Below are 19788 nucleotides of genomic sequence, written 5' to 3' on the forward strand. Positions count from 1 at the left end.
GCTGCCTTCTTCAACTTCGACTTTGTTTATTTGCATCTTATAGTGAATGGCATTCTGGGATTAGGGAGTTTTCGCTTGTCAAACATAAACAAACATGGTTGCCATCATAAAGAACATATCTGCTGTTAGCTTACCTCTTTTCGAAACAATATTACATTTCCTTGTGCTCACCAGAGATGTGGTACATTATAAACAAGTCTAGCTGTTAGGTCGCTAACTTACGTTTTGGTTTTTGTCCACAACCTGCTATTTTGACTGGTTTATGAAATGAGTTTGGCTGTGGATGTTTTCTGTGAGATGTTTAGATGATGAAGTTCGCATTTATCTTTTACATTACAACACCTTCATTTCCCATCAGTACAAAACATTGTTTCGATGCTTTTCAGACAACAATGCTGTTCAGACACATTTAGACACTCAACTGTCACCAAATTGTATCCCTAATCAGCAGATGACTTCCATATTTTGATATGGTAATACAGTATGTCTGTGCATGTGTGTATTGTGTACATGTGTTTGGTTCCAACTCACCCAGCAGGTGTTTAAGGACAGCCTGGTTCTGGTCCCAGATGCTGTTAAAGGTGCTCCAGCGAGAGCGTCCATCAGGGAGGGGGTTCTTGCGGACCCAGCCCCCGCAGGCATACTGGTAGAAGTCTTGGCAGGGGTCGGCGCTGCGGTCCAGGGCCTCTACGATCTTACTGGCCACCGTAATACAGGCCTCGGTCAGACACAGGCTCCGCGCTGGGTCTGGTGTCAAGGTAGAAAAACAGATTTCTGTAATGCTTTATAAAGCCTGCTGGTATAATGCTTCATGATGTTATTATAATGCATTGTCACAAGACTTTTGTCACAAGCATGTATGACACCATGTCTTAATAATCATTCATAACGATACTGCTAAACACCAGCCAGTTGAAATGTTGATACACAGAGAGACCATAACATATTATAAAGACGTAACCCCTGTGTGTGTGTGCTTATGTGTGAGTGTGTATTTGCATGTGTGCGTGAGTGCGTGTAACCAAAAGCCTCTCACCTTTGTTGTAGCGTATGCCCAGTGTGACGGCACATCCGAACAGGGCGAGGAGAGAGGCGAGCAGCACGCCAGCCAGCACCACCTCCATCTGCGTCCTCCTGCCCAGGGGACTGAGGAGCTGGATGCCGCCCTTCCGGAAGCCAACCTGTGGAAATACATGAGTCAGAGACAGGAGAGAGGATGGGATGGGATGACATCACAAGAACCACAGACATAGTCAAGAGGGCCTCCATTCATGCAGAGCTGTGGTGGAGTTCTAACACTCCCTGCACATGTCACATATACAAATCTCCCCATTGGAGACCGGGGTTTGATTCCTGTGTCCACCCTTCCTACAGTTTTTTCCCACCTGCCTGAATATATAAAAAAAATATATATACATTTTAAGCCTCCATTCCTATTTCCGAGTGACTTTCTAATGAATGAAATACCACTATGAAGTTAATCTCGGAACCGAGAACCCAATTTCGCATGATCACTGGCCAGCTCTCGATTTGGCATTCACTCTGTCACGAAGCACTACTATGAAGTATCAATTTAGTGTAGTTTAAAAAAATGTAAACAATGACATTGCTTTGCACTTAGTAAGGGTGGATGTGGGGGTTGAACCCCGGTCTCGGGTGGGGATTAAAAATAAATACGAAATTACTAGCACTAACTTTGCTGATAGCTACTTTATTGAGGAACAATTAACTTCCTATAACTGAGATATGTAGTTGTCCCACCTATGTCACACCCTGATCGGTTTCACCTGTCTTTGTTCTCATCTCCACCCCCCCAGGTGTTTCCCCATCTTCCCCATTATATCCTTTGCATTTATATCTGTGTTCTCGGTTTGTCTGTTGCTAGTTCGTCTTGTCTTGTCAGGTCTTACCAGCGTGTTTCCCATTTTCCTGTTTTCTCAAATTTCTGTTTACTAGTTTCCCCGGTTCTGACTATTCTGCCTGCCCTGACCCCAAGCCTGCCTGCCGTTCTGTACCTTACTGACTCTGCCCTGGATTACGGACCTCTGCCTGCCCTTGACCTGTCTTTTGCCTGCCCCTGTTTGGGTCAATAACCATCTGTGATTCTAGCTGTCTGCATCTGGGTCTTATCCCGAGTTCTGATAACCTAGCCGTCTTAAGATGAATGCACTAACTGTAAGCTGCTCTGGATAAGAGCGTCTACTAAATTACTAAAATGTCAATTTAAAATGGGAGTAGTATACAGTATGTGACTCAGAGACTGACATTAAAGTCTGAAAGACACTTCCTAATCGGATAAGCCAGGAGTATTTTTTGGTTGCACGAACATTATGATCACTTGCCTGAAAATGTAAATGAGCTATTTACGCCCAGGAGTGACATATACACTGAATATACCAAACATTAACACCGCATTCCTAATATTGGGTTACACAATCCATGTCTCAATTGTCTGAAGGCTTAAAAATCCTTCTTTAACCTGTCTCCTCCCCTTTATCTACACGGATTGAAGAGGATTTAACAAGCGACATAAATAAGGGATCATAGCTTTCACCTTGATTCACCTGGTCAGTCTATGTCATGGAAAGAGCAGGTGTTCTTAATGTTTTGGAATTATTTGTATTTTGGTTGTTATCAGTAAAACAATTCTCAGAGCAGACTCAACTTTCCCAACTTCCATAGATGCTATAAATTGTTTCAATTAAACAATGAGGAGGAACCAGAAATGTCAGTTTTAGGCTATTGGAATTCTTTGCCGTTTGGTTTTAACTTGTTTTATTACCTGCCCAATGGGGCAACCACAGAGCAGGCTCAACTTGCTCAGTTCAATTGCTACAGGCAATAAGGCAACCCTTAATGTCAATCTCTGTTACTAGCCAGGAGCGTTACCGCTGGACCACAGGCTCTGCACACATTACATGTCTAAAGGTGCTACTACTGTTTATCTGCAGTGATAATCAACTGAACCTTCTACACACTTTTCCTCAGACAATAATGTCCTCTTTAAAATCAGTACTGTACATCTATGTGTCACTGGGTGTATATATGATGACACTTAGTTCTGACTGTTTACAATGACATTTCAAGGACCACATTCAAGAGAAAGCAAGAGACGGACATGACAAATCCATTGTCCACACAAAAAAACGATATTTTCCAACTATTTTCCCTTTTCTAGTCTTCCTTTTTTATGGTTTCCCACATAACATCATACTTTCATTAAGTATTTTCTGTTTCTCATTGTTGGGCTAATCTAACAGGAGTTTAAGCCCAGATTCTGTGTAATAATGCTCCGGGTGAAGTTTCCCCTAGGTACCTTAACCATTAGTGGGGAAAATGAAAAACTGACCCATGATCGGCGTACAAGTCAAATTCACCCTAGTCCTATAATAACACACTGACATTGTGTGGCTTCTCCATTTTCATTTCATCACCTCTGACCCCCACACATCAACCAATGAGCTCAGACTGACCTCCACACTGTCCGGAGACATGCCCCCATCGGCTGGGTTGTCTGCCACCTCCTCCTCCTCAAACGTTGCGCGCTTGTAGCTGGACATCTGCATGGGGAAGAAAAGAAGAAAAGAGAGTTAGCATCAGAAATAATAGGAGAGAAATAAAAAAAACAAGAGAAAGAGAGTAAGCAGTGCAGAGAGAAAGCAGTGCAGTGAAGCAGTGAAGTGACAGGACTTCATATCAGTACCAACTTGGAATGAAGGAATGTATTAGTGAAAACAACCAGGCCACCCATGAGAGAGAGGGAGAAGAATGGAAAAAGGAGAGAGATCCCCCTGCGGTTTCTCATCCCTGCCATTCCGTCACACTGCATTACCCCCTCTTCGCACACTAAGGTGTGTGTGTGTGTGTGTGTGTTTAGTGATGGAAAACAGAACACAAGAGTATGTGTTTGTATGTCCTGATCTTGATGTGTTTGGTGAAACTTTCTGATGATAGCCATTTCTGTCTTTGGAAAATGATCATCATGTGACTACTACATCCTCTGTAGCATGGTCATCTAGTGACTTCCCGGTTCTTTGTAACATGGCCCTCTTATGAGTGGCCCCTAAGCTGAGCCAGACACCCCCCACTCAGAACAGAGCAGCAGACTAAATACAGGAGCGTCAGGGGATGGATCCCAATCCTTGTGCCTTCTCAGGTTATAACATACCACACGCACAAGCACTGACACACACACAGTGTTCATTTAACAATGGATAACTACAGTAATGTTTGATTTACATAGGCAAATCTAAATAACGTCCTCGACAGCCTTGGTTTCTCAAATGATTGCCTCGCCTGGTTTACCAACTACTTCTCTGATAGAGTTCCGTGTGTCAAATTGGAGGGCCTGTTGTCCGGACCTCTGCCAGTGTCTATGGGGGTACCACAGGGTTCATATCTCAGGCCGACTCTCTTCTCTGTAAACATCAATGATGTCGCTCTTTCTGCTGGTGATTCTCTGATCCACCTTTACACAGACGACACCATTCTGTATACTTCTGGCCCCTCTTTGGACAATGTCCTAATTAACCTCCAGACGAGCTTCAATGCCATACAACTCTCCTTCCGTGGCCTCCAACTGCTCTTAAAAGCAAGTAAAACTAAATGCATGCTAACAAACCGATCACTGCCCGCACCTACCCGCCCGTCCAGCATCACTACTCTGGACGGCTCTGACTTAGAATATGTGGACAACTACAAATACCTGGGTGTATGGTTAGACTGTAAACTCTCCTTCCAGACTCACATTAAGTATCTCCAATCCAAAATGAAATCTAGAATCGGCTTCCTATATCGCAACAAAGCATCCTTCACTCATGCTGCCAAACATACCCTCGTCAAACTGACCATCCTACCGATCCTCGACTTCGGCAATGTCATCTATAAAATAGCCTCCAACACCAAAGCCCCATATATTACCCACCACTGCGACCTGTACACTCTCGTTGGTTGGCTTTCGCTTCATACTCGTCGCCAAACCCACTGGCTACAGGTTATCTACAAGTCTCTGCTAGGTAAAGCCCCGCCTTATCTCAGCTCACTGGTCACCATAGCAGCACCCACTCGTAGCACGCGCTCCAGCAGGTATATCTCATTGGTCACCCCCAAAGCCAATTCCTCCTTTGGTCGCCTTTCCTTTCAGTTCTCTGCTGTCAATGACTGGAACGAACTGCAAAAATCACTGGAGACTCATATCTCCCTCACTAGCTTTAAGCACCAGCTGTCAGAGCAGCTCACAGGTCACTGCACCTGTTCATAGCACATCTGTAAACAGCCCATCTATCTACCTCATCCCCATACTGTATTTATTTATTTATTTATTTATTTATTTTGCTCCTTTGCACCCCAGTATCTCTACTTGCACATTCATCTTCTGCACATCTACCATTCCAGTGTTTAATTGCTATATTGTTATTACTTGCCACCATGGCCTATTTATTGCCTTAACTCCCTTATCTTACCTCATTTGCACTCACTGTATATAGACTTTTTTTGTTTTCTTTTTTCTACTGTATTATTGACTATGTTTTGTTAATTCCATGTGTAACTCTGTGTTGTTGTATGTGTCGAATTGCTATGCTTTATCTTGGGCAGGTCGCAGTTGCAAATGAGAACTTGTTCTCAACTAGCCTACCTGCTTAATTAAAATTAAAAAATGCATGGTTAGGTTAAAAACAACAAAAGTTAAGACAACGTAATAATTCAAAGCAGAAGTGTTCAAAATGAAACAAATTCATTGGACCAGCGCCAGAGCGAAAATGACGGAGTGAATGGTAGCCATACAGAAAGTTCGCCATCAAAGTAGAAAATAAAACATAATCGTAGTGTATTTCAGCTAACTACTCAGCAAACACATAGCATAACTGTTTTACTGCCATTCTATTTATTTAAATGTGTAGAATGGTCTAATGCGCTGGTCTAATGAATGTGTTTATTTTCGAATGCTCAGCATGGAATTATTATGTTGCGTTAACCTTCATTAGAATCAGTGCTTCTACCTTCCCTCAAATACATTAACTGTCTTCTGTGAATAGAAACATAGTTGCATAGAAACACCAGCGCGCTCCACACCAAAGTCCTTAACATACCACATACCTCAGCCAGTTAAAAGCACTCTCCTCATCACACAGATAACTCCATAACAGTCTCTGTATGAAACCAAGTCTAAGAATGCCCTCATGCTACACTGGCTTGTATGGAAGACGAGCTCGGGGATGACATTCCAAACAATGAACTTCCCGACTCATCTATCTCTCTAAAGGTAAATGTTAGGTTCCATCTGTGACCTGTTCCAACTTCCAACCCTTTTAGATCCTACAGTGGGGAGGGTCGTAATGGGCCAATGTCTCCATGAGAACATTACTCATCGACAAGGCTCAGAAAGAGCACACTGACATAAGCACAACGTGTCCCTTCAGAAGGCAGTTTGAAAACACTTCCCTGTAAGAACCAGTCCAGCTGGCAGAATTTGGAACGCGACGTCTTTATGACAACATTTTCTGGTTGAAAAGAAACCGTATAAACAACATGGGATGGGAAAGACATTATGGTTGCTATCAGGTCATAAAACCAGAAAAAGATGTTAACAAAATGTTCTTATACAACTAGTATCCAATCCAACAGATGACGTCATAAAAAATGTCACTGCAACTGGTTTTGCCCCCTGGGATATTACACTGATTCACCAGACATGTTACGCCCCATATCCTCTTTTTTCTTTCTCTCCCTCTCACCTGTGTCGGTTTTTCTAGGGGACATTTCTACTTTTCCGAGAAGAGCTATTCCTAGGCATCTGATCATCTATGTCTGTTAGTTTCACACCGTAATCATACTGTACTGTCACATGACGATGAATCAACACGAGAACCTTCTGCTTAGTAAGTTTTTCCTTAGACATGCTCCCCCCCTCTCTCTCTCTCACACACACACACACACACACACACACACACAGAACATCTTCCTCTGCCTAACATTGTTCTGGATGTCCCCAGCTAGTGAACCCCATCACCTCTAAATAATCTCCTCTAAAAACAACACGTAAACAAAAACAACAAATCCCAAACCCGTGTATAACAAGACAAAACAAACTAAGGGGAGCACACTAGCTTAAAGAGACATAAAACAACAATAGTTCCTCACCAGAACCAGTCCCCCCCCCACACACACACACACACACACACACACACACTGTCTGTAGATATTCTCACAATGGTCCCCACCTGATGATGTTCCTCCCTTGCTCCCCTTCCCACAGTCTGCCTCCCAGCAGACCCTTCTCACCAGTTTAACAAGGAATGCGACAGGAAGATAAGTTCGAATCATAAAGCAGAAGGCTGTCAGGGAGGGAGGAATTAATTGTATGATGCTGGTGTGGTGGGTGGCTGAAGGGAACCAATACATGACTAACATAGGGGGAACCGCAATACAGAGTGTACTAGTGGTGCGTCTGTCTGTCTGTCTGTCTGTCTATTATGGATCCCCCAGCTACTCTTCCTGGGGTCCAGCAAAATTAAGGCAGTTTATTAAATGTAAAAAAACATTACAATACATTCACAGACCGTGTGCCCTCCGGCCAATACTCCAGCACTACCACATATATACAGTACAAAATTAATGTGTGTGTATACTGCGTATGCTATTGTGTGTGTGTGCGCGTGTGTCTGTGCCTGTGTGTATGCATGTGTCTGTGCCTGTGTGTATGCATGTGTCTGTGCCTGTGTGTATGCATGTGTCTGTGCCTATGTTTGTGTTGCTTCACAGTCCCCACTGTTCCATAAGGTTTTTTTCATCCTTTTTTTTTTTTTAAATCTAATTTTACTGCTTGCATGAGTTACTTGATGTGGAATAGAGTTCCATGTAGTCATGGCTCTATTTAGTACTGTGCGCCTTCCATGGTCTGTTCTGGACTTGGGGACTGTGAAGAGACCTCGTGTGGCATGTCTTGTGGGGTATTTTTTTTATTTATTATTATTTATATTTTTTCACATTTATTTAACCAGGTAGGCCAGTTGAGAATAAGTTCTCATTTACAACTGCGACCTGACCAAGAAAAAGCAAAGCAGTTCCACAAAAACAACAAAGAGTTACATGGGATAAACAAAAGCACAGTCAATAACACAATAGAAAAATCTATATACAGCTGACATGCATAGCGTTGAGTCATCCGCATACATTCACACTCTGGCTTTCCTCAAAGCCAGTGACAATTCATTAGTTAAGATTACTTTTTTCAAAGGGCCTAGACAGCTGCCTTGGGGAATTCCTGATTCTACCTGGATTATGTTGGAGAGGCTTCCATTAAAGAACACCCTCTGTGTTCTGTTAGACAGGTAACTCTTTATCCACAATATAGCAGGGGGTGTAAAGCCATAACACATAGGTTTTACCAGCAGCAGACTATGATTGATAAGGCCGCACTGAAGTCTAACAATGTGTCTCTCTGTGCATGCGTGCATGTCTGCATTTGAGTATGTGCATGTGTGTGAGACACCGAGAGGGTGTGTGTATGCTGTAGATAAGACACAGAGACTGAGTTGTAGATAAGACTGGGTTAGTATTCTTGTTGGAAACTGATAACTGATAACGGCTCAGGCTACTAAGGAAACCAATGGTTTCCAAAGTGACGATGATGGCCTATTGATAACGGTATGTGTGTGTATGCGCACCAAGGCAATGGCTACAATACAGAGGAGACAACAATGACAGCCCATTAAAGCCAACTGCTATCGACTATTGATTGACCTGATGTAAATGTAATAGTGTGGCACTGATGTTAGCTTTGTGGATAGACATCTGTAAAAAAAAATAATAATTAAAAAAATAATCACTGACAGAGAGACTAACATCCCTTTTCTACAGTGAATGGCTCTCACACACACACACACACACACACTCACACAGTAGGTGACTGATATTTACTCTGGCTCCCTCTTTCTCTCTGACAACACTCGCATCCTCAAAAGAGTACAACTGAATCAAGAAATGGTTCCTTGTAGATTACTTTTATGAAAATCCCCTGAGACACACGCACGCACACTAACAGACACACACACACACACACGCAAAGTACTCACTGTATGACCTTTCTAATAGGCTACTCTCAAAATCTTCCTTTCATCTGCCCACATCACACCCATTGACCATGTTCCGCTCTCCTTTACGCCCCCTCACCACTAATTTCCTCCTATCCAATCCAAAGCCATCACCACAAAATAGACTATCTTTCTAGGAATCATGTGAGCTCTACTCATGGAATTTCTATCTACAATATTCAGTACGCTGCGTTCTCCTGATCACGACCCAGCTAGGAAAAGGATGTATGCCTGGTAAACCTTAGTCTCTTCCAACAGCCACTTCATCTATGAGTCCATAAACAAAACCCCATACTATAGATACTGAGCACACTTCATGTCCCTAGCTAGTGGGTGTATTGTTATCACATCTTAAACTGTGACTTGGTATAAGACCCAGGCTATGTACCAAATTACACCCTATTATCTATTTAGTGCACTACTTTGACCAGAGCCCATAGGGGTCTGGTCAAAGTAGTGCACTAAATAGATAGAGATCGACCGATTATGATTTTTCAACACCAATATCGATACCGATTATTGGAGGGCCAAAAAAGCCGATACCGATTAATCGGACGATTTTTATTTCTATATTTGTAATAATGACAATTACAACAATACTGAATGAACACTTTTATTTAACTTAATATAATACATAAATAAAATCTATTTAGTCTCAAATAAATAATGAAACATGTTCAATTTGGTTTAAATAATGGAAAAACACAGTGTTGGCGATAAAGTAAAAGTGCAAAGCGCTGTGCTTCAAGCATTGCGAAGAGCTGCTGGCAAACGCAGGAAAGTGTGGTTTGAATGCCTACCTTTGCGCAGTCAGACTGCTCTATCAAATATCAAATCATAGACGTAATTATAATATAATAAACACACAGAAAAACGAGCATTAGGTCATTAATATGGTCAAATCCGGAAACTATCATTTCGAAAACAAAATGTTTATTCTTTCAGTGAAATACGGAACCGTTCCGTATTTTATCGAACAGGTGGCATCCATAAGTCTAAATATTGCTGTTACATTGCACAACCTTCAATGTTATGTCATCATTATGTAAAATTAATTACAGTCTTTGTTAGGAAGAAATGGTCTTCACACAGTTCGTAACGAGCCAGGCAGCCCAAACTGCTGCATATACCCTGACTCTGCTTGCACAGAACGCAAGAGAAGTGACACAATTTCCCTAGTTAATATTGCCTGCTAACATGAATTTATTTTATCTAAATATGCAGGTTTAAAAAAATATACTTGTGTATTGATTTTAATTAAGGCATTGATGTTTATGGTTAGGTACACATCGGTGCAACGACAGTGTTTTTTTTGCGAATGCGCTTGTTAAATCATCACCCGTTTGGCGAAGTAGGCTGTGATTCGATGATAAATTAACAGGCACCGCATTGATTATTTGCAACGCAGGACAAGCTAGTTAAACTAGTAATATCATCAACCATGTGTAGTTAACTAGTGATTATGTTAAGATTGTTTTTTATAAGATAAGTTTAATGCTAGCTAGCAACTTACCTTGGCCCCTTGCTGCACTCACATAACAGGTGGTCAGCCTGCCACACAGTCTCCTCGTGGAGTGCAATGTAATCGGCCATAATCGGCGTCCAAAAATGCCGATTACCGATTGTTATGAAAACTTGAAATCGGCCCTAATTAAAAATCGGCCATGCTGATTAATCGGTCGACCTCTAGTCTGGTCAAAACACTATGTAGGATATACAGTCGGGTAGCATTTTGGAAGTAACACAAACAAAGAAATGCAGTAAATCCCCACAGCCATTTGTAGTGAAGAGTGATCCTGTTTTGTGATTATTATTACCACCATTATCATTTATTTCTGGATGGGTCCATGGCCGGGGAAGACAAGCAGTCTTTTCACCAAGGCTATAATAGGAATCATGAATGTGGAGCGGCCAATCGCATAGGCTGTTGCGGGAACAGCTGGAGGGTTCAGGTGGGGTCAGAGGAACGGGGATGACGCTGAACATGTGGGGCTGCTTTACTGGAAATTAGAACGCAACGATGCCAGTAGGACAGCACCTGAGAAACAATCCCCAGAACTCTGTATGAGAAGTAAACAGTTTCTAAACATTTCCCGAACTACGTAATAGACCAGCATCCTGTCCGGGGTGGGGGATACTTGTATATCAAGCTACCTCACGCTGCAGAAACAGGAGATAGCCAGGCAGGATCCTTACTAGTCGAATGTACAGTATATACAGAAGAAATGTAAGTTGTAAAAGCCAATTATTGTTATTATATTTTGTTATTGCAGTAAAATGTTGATGACAATTTCCCTGAGATGAATGTTGTATATAATGCCCTACGGCAATTCTGGCTCGGACAAGGCTTACTTACTAACATTCTAATCTAGTGTATGAGGAGTAACCAGTACACAGAACCGAAACTCAGTGAAGTGAAGTTAGGCTGAACAACACAGAGAGGCCTGCACTGCAGGGCTGGGTAACAATTGGAGTCAGTGGAAGTTGCTGAGGGGAGAACTGATCATAATAATGGCTGGAATGGAGTGAATGTCCATCCTCCCATCAGCAGCCTCCATTGGTTAGAGTATGTGCAACAAATTACTATGGTAAAAGGTTAGAGTTACGTTTAGGAGTTGCAATGTTCACACACATACATTCAGTACCAGTCAAAAATGGACACCTACTCATTCAAGGGTTTAGCTTAATTTTTATTATTTTCTACATTGTAGAATAGTAGTGAAGACATCAAAACTATGAAATAACACATAGGGAATCATGTAGTAACCAAAAAAAAGTGTTAAACAAATCAAAATATATTTTAGATTCTTCAATGTAGCCACCCTTTGCCTTGATGACAGCTTTGCACACTCTTGGCATTCTCTGAAACAACTACACCTGGAATGCTTTTCCACCAGTCTTGAAATAGTTCCCACATATGCTGAGCACTACTTTTCCTTCACTCTGTGGTCCAACTCAAACCAAACCATCTCAATTGGGTTGAGGTCGGTTGATTGTGGAGGCCAGGTCATCTGATGCAGCACTCCATCACTCTCCTTATTGGTCAAATAGCTCTTACACAGCCTGGATGTATGTTTTGGGTCATTGTCTTGTTGAAAAACAATTGATAATCCCACTAAGCGCAAACCAGATGGGATGGCATATCGCTACAGAATGCTGTGGTAGCCTTGCTGTTTAAGTGAACTTTGAATTCTAAATAAATCATTGACAGTGTCACCAGCAAAGCACCCCCACACCTCCTCCTCCATGCTTCACGGTGGGAACCACACATGCAGAGATAATGCGTTGGAACCAAAAATCTCAAATTGGGACTCATCAGACCAAAAGGACAGATTTCCACTGGTCTAATGTCCATTGCTCGTGTCTCTTCACCCAAGCAAGTCTCTTCTTATTATTGGTGTTCTTTAGTAGTGGTTTCTTTGCAGCAATTCGACCATGAAGGCCTGATTCACGCAGTCTCCTCTTAACAGTTGATGTTGAGATTTGCCTGTTACTTGAACTCTGTAAAGCATTTATTTGGGCTGCAATTTCTGAGGCTGGTAACTCCAATGAACTTATCCTCTGAAGCAGAGGTAACTCTGGGTCTTCCTTTCCTGTGGCGGTCATCATGAGAGCCAGTTTCATCACAGCATTTGATGGTTTTTGCGACTGCACTTGAAGAAACTTTCAAAGTTCTCGAAATGTTCAGGATTGACTAAACTTCATGTCTTAAAGTAATGGACTGTCGTTTCTCTTTGGTCTTTTACCAAATAGGGCAATCGTCTGTATACCACCCCTACCTTGTCACAACACAACAGATTGTCTCCAACACATTAAGAAGGAAAGAAAACCCCTCATGGGTGCGTGCTCAGTCCCCTCCTGTACTCCCTACTCACTCATGACTGCACGGACAGGCACGACTCCAACACCATCATTAAGTTTCCCGATGACAACAGTGGTAGAACCTGATCATTGACAACAACGAGACAGCCTATAGGGAGGAAGTCAGAGACCTGACCGTGTGGTGCAAGGACAACAACCTATCCCTCAACGTGATCACTGACAAAGGAGATGATTGTGGACTACAGGAAAAGGAGGTCTGAGCACGACCTCATTCTCATCGACGGGGCTGTAGTGGCACAGGTTGAGAGCTTCAAGTCTTTTGGCGTCCACATCACCAACAAACTAAAATGGTCCAAGCACACCAAGACAGTCGTGAAGAGGGCACGACAAAACCTATTCCCCCTCAGTAGACTCAAAAGATTTGGCATGGGTCCTCAGATCCTCAAAAGGTTCTACAGCTGCACCAACGAGAGCATCCTGACGGGTTGCATCACTGCCTGGTATGGCAATTGCTCAGCCTCCAACGGCAAGGTAGGGTGAACGGCCCAGTACATCACTGGGGCCAAGCTTGCTGCCATCCAGGACCTCTATATCAGGCGGTGTCAGAGGAAGGCCCTAAAAATTGTCAAAGACTCCAGCCACCCTAGTCATAGACTGTTCTCTCTGCTACCGCACAGCAAGCATTACCGGAGTTCCAAGTCTAGGTCCTGAACATCTAATCAAATGGCTACCCAGACTATTTGCATAGCCCCCCCCCCCCCCCCCTTACGCCGCTGCTACTCTCTGTTAGTATCTATGCATAGTCACTTTAATAACTCTACCTACATGTACATATTACCTCAATTACCTCGACTAACCGCTGCCCCCGCACATTGACTCTGTACCTGTACCCCCTGTATATAGCCTCGCTATTATTATTTTACTGCTGCTCTTTAATTATTTGTTACTTTTACTTTTTTGTGTTTTTCTTAAAACTGCATTGTTGGTTAAGGGCTTGTAAGTAAGCACTTCACTGTTGTATTCGGCGCATGTGACAAATAAAATGTGATTTGATGTGAAATTCCACAAATTAACTTTTAACAAGGCACACCTGTTAATTGAAATGCATTCCAGGTGACTACCTCATGAAGCTGTTAAGAGAGAAGGTCAAGAGTGTGCAAAGCTGTCATCAAGGCAAAGGGTGGCTACTTTGAAGAATCTAAAAATATTTTGATTTGTTTAACACTTTTTTGGTTACTACATGATTCCATGTGTTATTTCATAGTTATGATGTCTTCACTATTATTCTACAATGTAAATAAAAACCCTGCAATGAGTAGGTGTGTCCAAACGTGTACTGTGTACACACACACACACACACACACACACACACACACCTACTCCTTGGGGCTAAATCCACGGGGTGTTCTTCCACCTAAACGGGATCCAGAGAGTATAGGTTTCCGTATTTGTGTGTATATCTGCACGTGTGTGTGTGTGTGTGTCTATGTACATAAATGGGTAAGAGTGAATCTGCATGCGTGCTTGCCTGCTTATGTGTGTGTGTGTGTGTGTGTGTGTGTGAGCGACAGAGAGAGGGAGAAGAAGAGAGAGAGAGAGAGAGAGAGAGGGAGTACCCATGCTGAGGGAGGTGAAGGGAAGGGAGAGGTTTTCCCGAGCTGCAGGAGTGGTGCGGGACTTTCACTGTGCGGAATGTGATTGTTTGAAGTGGTTTCCTGAGGAGTGTTTTTGAAGGAAAGCGACATTGGTGGAGTTCACCCTGGCACAGCTCAGCCTTCTGCCCCCAAGAGCTGGAAATACAGTCACACCCCCCCCCCCCCCATCTCACTTCACCACTGTATCGCCACAGAGGTCACCACAGTCCCCCACACACATATGCAGGCACGCATACATGCACGCAGGCACATACACACGCATAGAGATAATACACATTCTGTTGTATAAACACATATACAGTTATCATGTTATACACATACTCTCACAGAAACAAAACCTTCTTTGATTGGGTGAGATGAGGACTCGCTGACTAGAATACTAAGCAAGAGAAAATGACTGCGGGACTGCGTGAGAGAGCGATAAGGAGGACTATGGGAGAGAGGAGAGAGGGTGACACAAAGAGAGAAGTATAGAAAGAGAGAGGGACAGACAGAAAGAGAGAGAGAGGGAGAAGTAAAGAAAGAGAAAAGGGAGAGAGACAGACAGACAGAAAGGGGGGAAATAGAGAGGGACAGAGAGAAAGAAAGGGAGAAGGGGAGGGAGGGGGCAGTTTACTCCAGGACCCTGATCTCCCCTGAGTGTAGGTGCTCAGACACACAGACGCCATGAGACATGGGCGAGGTCCAACTCACTAAACACAAATAATCACCAGCATCACTCTCAAGCACACACACAGTAAAGACACACACGCACACACAAACAAATACTAAAGCTGTGTTTCACTGTGACTTGCCAAGTTGCCTGGGGAAATGGAACAAATAGAAGTCACAAAAGTCTTAAATTTAACTAAATGTAATCTATGTATTCCCCAAAAGTAATGATTTATCATGAGAGGGCCATAAACAACAACTAGTAATGTTGCATACTCTAAGGTGAAAATCTAACTTTTCTGGTAAAAATCATTAAACTGCTGTTGTATAGTCACTTTTGACACAAGCTCAAGAACACAGTACAAATATGAAATACGGCTTGAATACGGGTTGAAATTACTTATATTGTTTTCTAAATGACTAACTATAAGATTTCACCTGCCTTATAACTGTAAAATACATATTTATATATTTTGCATTAGAGAAAACGGGCATATTTTCTAAAGGTCCCTCTTGATCAAAACATCTGTCCCCATTGCTGTGAATGTCACAGAGCTGTAGCTTGGATCCCTGAACTCGTTAGGAACTCACCTTTCATCTCATATTAATATTGTCCATCTATGAAACATAGCACTTTCTATTTGTTAAAAATCTATTAATTATTTTTGATTACTGGCTACAAATCGATCTCTGAATGTGCTACAGTGTCGAAACTACTCTATCCTGCTGCGTTACGATGTAAGGATTCCAGGCATATGCGTTGTTAGTTGGTGTGATGTATGGATCAGACAGGAGTTGATGGACAGTCAGAATAGCGAATGAAATGCTAGGAGGGACATCCCAGCTTAAAATGGTGTCAGATTTCACATCCTGCTTCACACAGGCAGAATATACATACTCCTGTGTCCGTGAGAAATCAGGGCTATCGCTCAATGCAAGCCATTTCGATCTATGGTATCCAAATACCAGTTTATAAGCGAAAATGTAAGTCTGAACCGGTACCAGAACCTTGATGGTCTGCAAAACAGGGGACTTTAAATCTAAGAGGATATATAGTCCCACACACATGCACACAATGATAAAATAGTCACACACAGATTTACATTTACATTTACATTTTAGTCATTTAGCAGACGCTCTTATCCAGAGCGACTTACAGTAGTGAATGCATACAGATCCACATTGACACAGTTTGCTCATAAAAGGAAGTTGTGAGTGACATTTTCCAGATGCTCATCCCTGTCAGCTGTGAATGGAGAGGGTCAGTGCTGCATCTGGGGATTACTCAGCGCCCACACACACAGGTCTTGTACAGCTAACCTTGTGGGGGACACACAATTCAATCCCATTCAAAATCCTATTTTTCCTAACCCCTAACCCTAGCCTTAACCCAAAAACCTAACCTTAACACTAACCTAGCTCCTAAACCTTAATGTAGTTCTAACACTAATTCTAACTTGAACCCTAAACCCTCTAGAAATAGAATTTGACCTTGAGCTGGTCAAATTTTTGTTTGTTTACTTCTGGTCCCCACAGGAATAGTTAAAGAAGTCCACAGATACACACCCTGGTGACAGGAATTCTTCACTGTCCCTCGAGGCGTCTTGAAAGCTGAGATCAGAGGTCAGGTGATCTTCCTTAATCACCAGAGACCGGGAATGCGTCCCAAATGGCACCCTATTCCCTATATAGTACACTACTTTTGACGCACACTACTAGGGAGTAATTTAGGATGCAACCCTAGGTCTCTGGGGTCACAGCGCATGCACACACACACAAAGTCTTGACCAACTAACCTTGTGGGGACACACAATTCAGCCCTATTCAAAAACCTATTTTTCCATAACCCTAACCCGTACCCTTGTCCTAACCTTAACGTTAACCTGAAAACCTAACCTTAATCCTAATCCTAAACCTAACCCTAAAATTAACCCTAGCTCCTAACCCTACAGTACCAGTCAAAAGTTTGGACACACCTACTAATTCAAGGGTTTTTCTACTATGTCGAATAAGAGTGTGCAAAGCTGTCATCAAGGCAAAGGTTGGCTACTTCGAAGAATCTCAAATATAAAATAGATTTTTATGTTTAACACATTTTTGTTACTACATTATTCCATATGTGTTATTTCATAGTTTTGATGTCTTCACTATTTATTTATTTTTAAATTGTAACCTTTATTTAACTAGGCAAGTCAGTTAAGAACAAATTCTTATTTACAATGACAGCCTACACCATCCAAACCCAGATGACGCTGGGCCAATCGTGTGCCGCCATATGGGACTTCTAATCACGGCCAGTTGTGATACAGCCTAGAATCAAACCAGGGTTTCTGTAGTGACGTCTCAAGCACTATAAATATAGTGCCTTAGACCGCTGCGCCACTCAGGAGCCCAACGTGTAGGTGTGTCCAAACGTTTGACTGGTACTGTAATTCTAAACTTAACCCTAATAAATAGCATTTGACCTTGTGGTGACTAACAAAATGTCCACAGCTGGTCCAATTAGTATTTTTGTCACTATTCTTGTGGGGACTTCTGGTCTCCACAAGTATAGGTAAACACACACACTAGCCTCTGCTACAGTGAGATAACAAACCAAACACACACTGCACCCTGGGAACATCTGAACGGTTGCTGATCTTTACCTAGGGGAAACAGGCAGGGTCATTGAATTAGAAACACTGTCAGGAAACTGACCTTTTACCTCTGATATAGGATCTGTAACAATGACAAAATGCCAAAAATGTCTCTTTCAGCTTATCTAAAAATGACGTTTAAAGTCAATAGTGAGAACGGCAAAGACATCAGTCAGAAACAAAGCCGCACAAAAGAGGAACTCTCTAACATAAATAAACACCAATGCTTTAGGATCTGTCTTAAACTTTAGGATCGATTATTTCTTGCCCCAACTTCAAGTTGATGGTTATGTCAATATTTTAGTGTAAACAGTTATATTGCAACAAACATAAGCACGAAACAATTTCACCTATAACACATCTGTCCCTTGCATCACCAGCATAAATATATATATATATACACACACTAATGAGTGCAGCCAGATGTGGGCCGATTTTGTCCTTAGAAGCACTAAGTAAATAATGTCCCTCTCTTTGCTTACATCTCAGAGCTAACACACTCCCTGTCCCTCTCTCACCACTTCAGTCTTTGACCTTCACAGACACTCACACTGGACCCTCAAATGGTAGTGTGTTTTTCTGTGTAGATGTGCATATATGCATGTGTGTGTGCACGTGCATGTGTGTGCGTGCGTGTGTGAGGATCTATGTCCTGTACCTTTTCAAACCCCTTTATCTATCAGCCCACTGCGTCCTGGACTGGAGGGCAGAGCGCTGCTCACACACACACACACACACCGAATGCTGCTCACTAGCGACACAGAAACGGAAGTCAGGGTTCAGCAATCTCCCTTTCCTCTTTTCTTCAATTCGTGACCTTTCTCTCTTCTCTCTGAAAATGAGTCCAAGCCAAAGAGTCACAACAACTCCCTCCCACACAAACACACACTTTTTATTGCCCCTAGCAACAGCCTAACACACACCCCGGCATGGCGCAGCACAGCTGTCAACAGCTGGTTTAAGGGCAATAAGCTTATTCTCTCAGGTTAGAACAATCATACGAAAGAAGTAGGGAGATAGAAGGAGAGAGAAAAAGAAAGAGATGGAGGGATAAATGAGAACATTTCCGCTTTACTTACCTTTAATAAAGTATTCAAGAGTTAGTCCTTACACTTGTTCTCTCTCTCCCCCTCTCTTTCTCTCTCACTCTCTATGCAGAGTTAGTGAATGACTATAAACACTGAGCACAAAGCAATTGAAGAGTGAGGGAGGGTAGGAGGAAGATAGTGGGAGTGAAAGAGGGCGAGTTACAGCGTAAGAGAAAGCAGACAGACCGCAAGAGCGAGACAGAGCGAATTAAAAACAGAGAGGGAGAAAATGAAGGAGGAGAGGTGGGATTCTGCTAAGGAGATGGGGGTGGGGAGGACAAACAAAGAAAGAAAGAAGGGATAGGGATTGACAGTGTGAGATGAATATAACTGGATTGATATACTTCTTAGAAAAGGAGAGGAAAAAGTGTAAGAAAAGGGGAATTACACATAACAAGCATTGACGATGAGATAGAGAAGTGAAGTAGAGAAAGCTGGATGGGTCATTTTAGCCCATAGAGGGGAAAGGGAGGGGGTCCATTTTCTTTGGAAAGCTTGCTTCTGTGTGCATTATTATACAAAAAAATAACAGAAAGTTCCAAGAGTGAGAGAGAGACAGGTAGAGAGAGCAAAACACAGACACATACATACAAGCCTGGCAAGAGAAAGGCTATTTCATCTTTTCGTCAGAGTTTTCCTGTTCTTGCAATCATTTTACAAATTGTGGAGTATATTAAACCTAGATTTGGTATCTGTACTGACAATAATAACACGCCCATTCATTCATGGAGCACAACACTCTTAGAAAAAAACAGTGCTATTTAGAACCTAAAACGGTTCTTCGACTATCCACATAGAAAAACTATTTTTGGTTCCATGTAGATCCCATTTCTTTGGTTCTACA

The 19788-nt window shown here is 42.4% G+C and overlaps 1 protein-coding gene across 4 annotated transcripts in view; it reads right to left on the reverse strand.

The window, feature by feature from the left end:
- LOC106612419 (endothelin-converting enzyme 2) overlaps positions 1-19788 on the reverse strand; it is a 79412-nt gene that overhangs the window by 49250 nt on the left and 10374 nt on the right. For 2 of the 4 annotated variants that reach the window (XM_045724308.2, XM_014213525.3), the window contains exons 3-5: positions 3474-3560; positions 1037-1181; positions 532-747 (exon numbers count right to left, since the gene is read on the reverse strand). In XM_045724308.2, the coding sequence (XP_045580264.1) occupies positions 532-747; positions 1037-1181; positions 3474-3560 (448 nt within the window). Of the gene's footprint in view, positions 1-531; positions 748-1036; positions 1182-3473; positions 3561-18514; positions 18651-18935; positions 19133-19788 lie in introns of those variants that run through there. The other 2 variants (XM_014213526.3, XM_045724309.2) reach the window with 2 other exon arrangements.

This window comes from Salmo salar, chromosome 09 (assembly GCF_965601325.2).
Source record: "Salmo salar chromosome 09, fSalSal1, whole genome shotgun sequence".
NCBI lineage: Eukaryota > Metazoa > Chordata > Actinopteri > Salmoniformes > Salmonidae > Salmo > Salmo salar.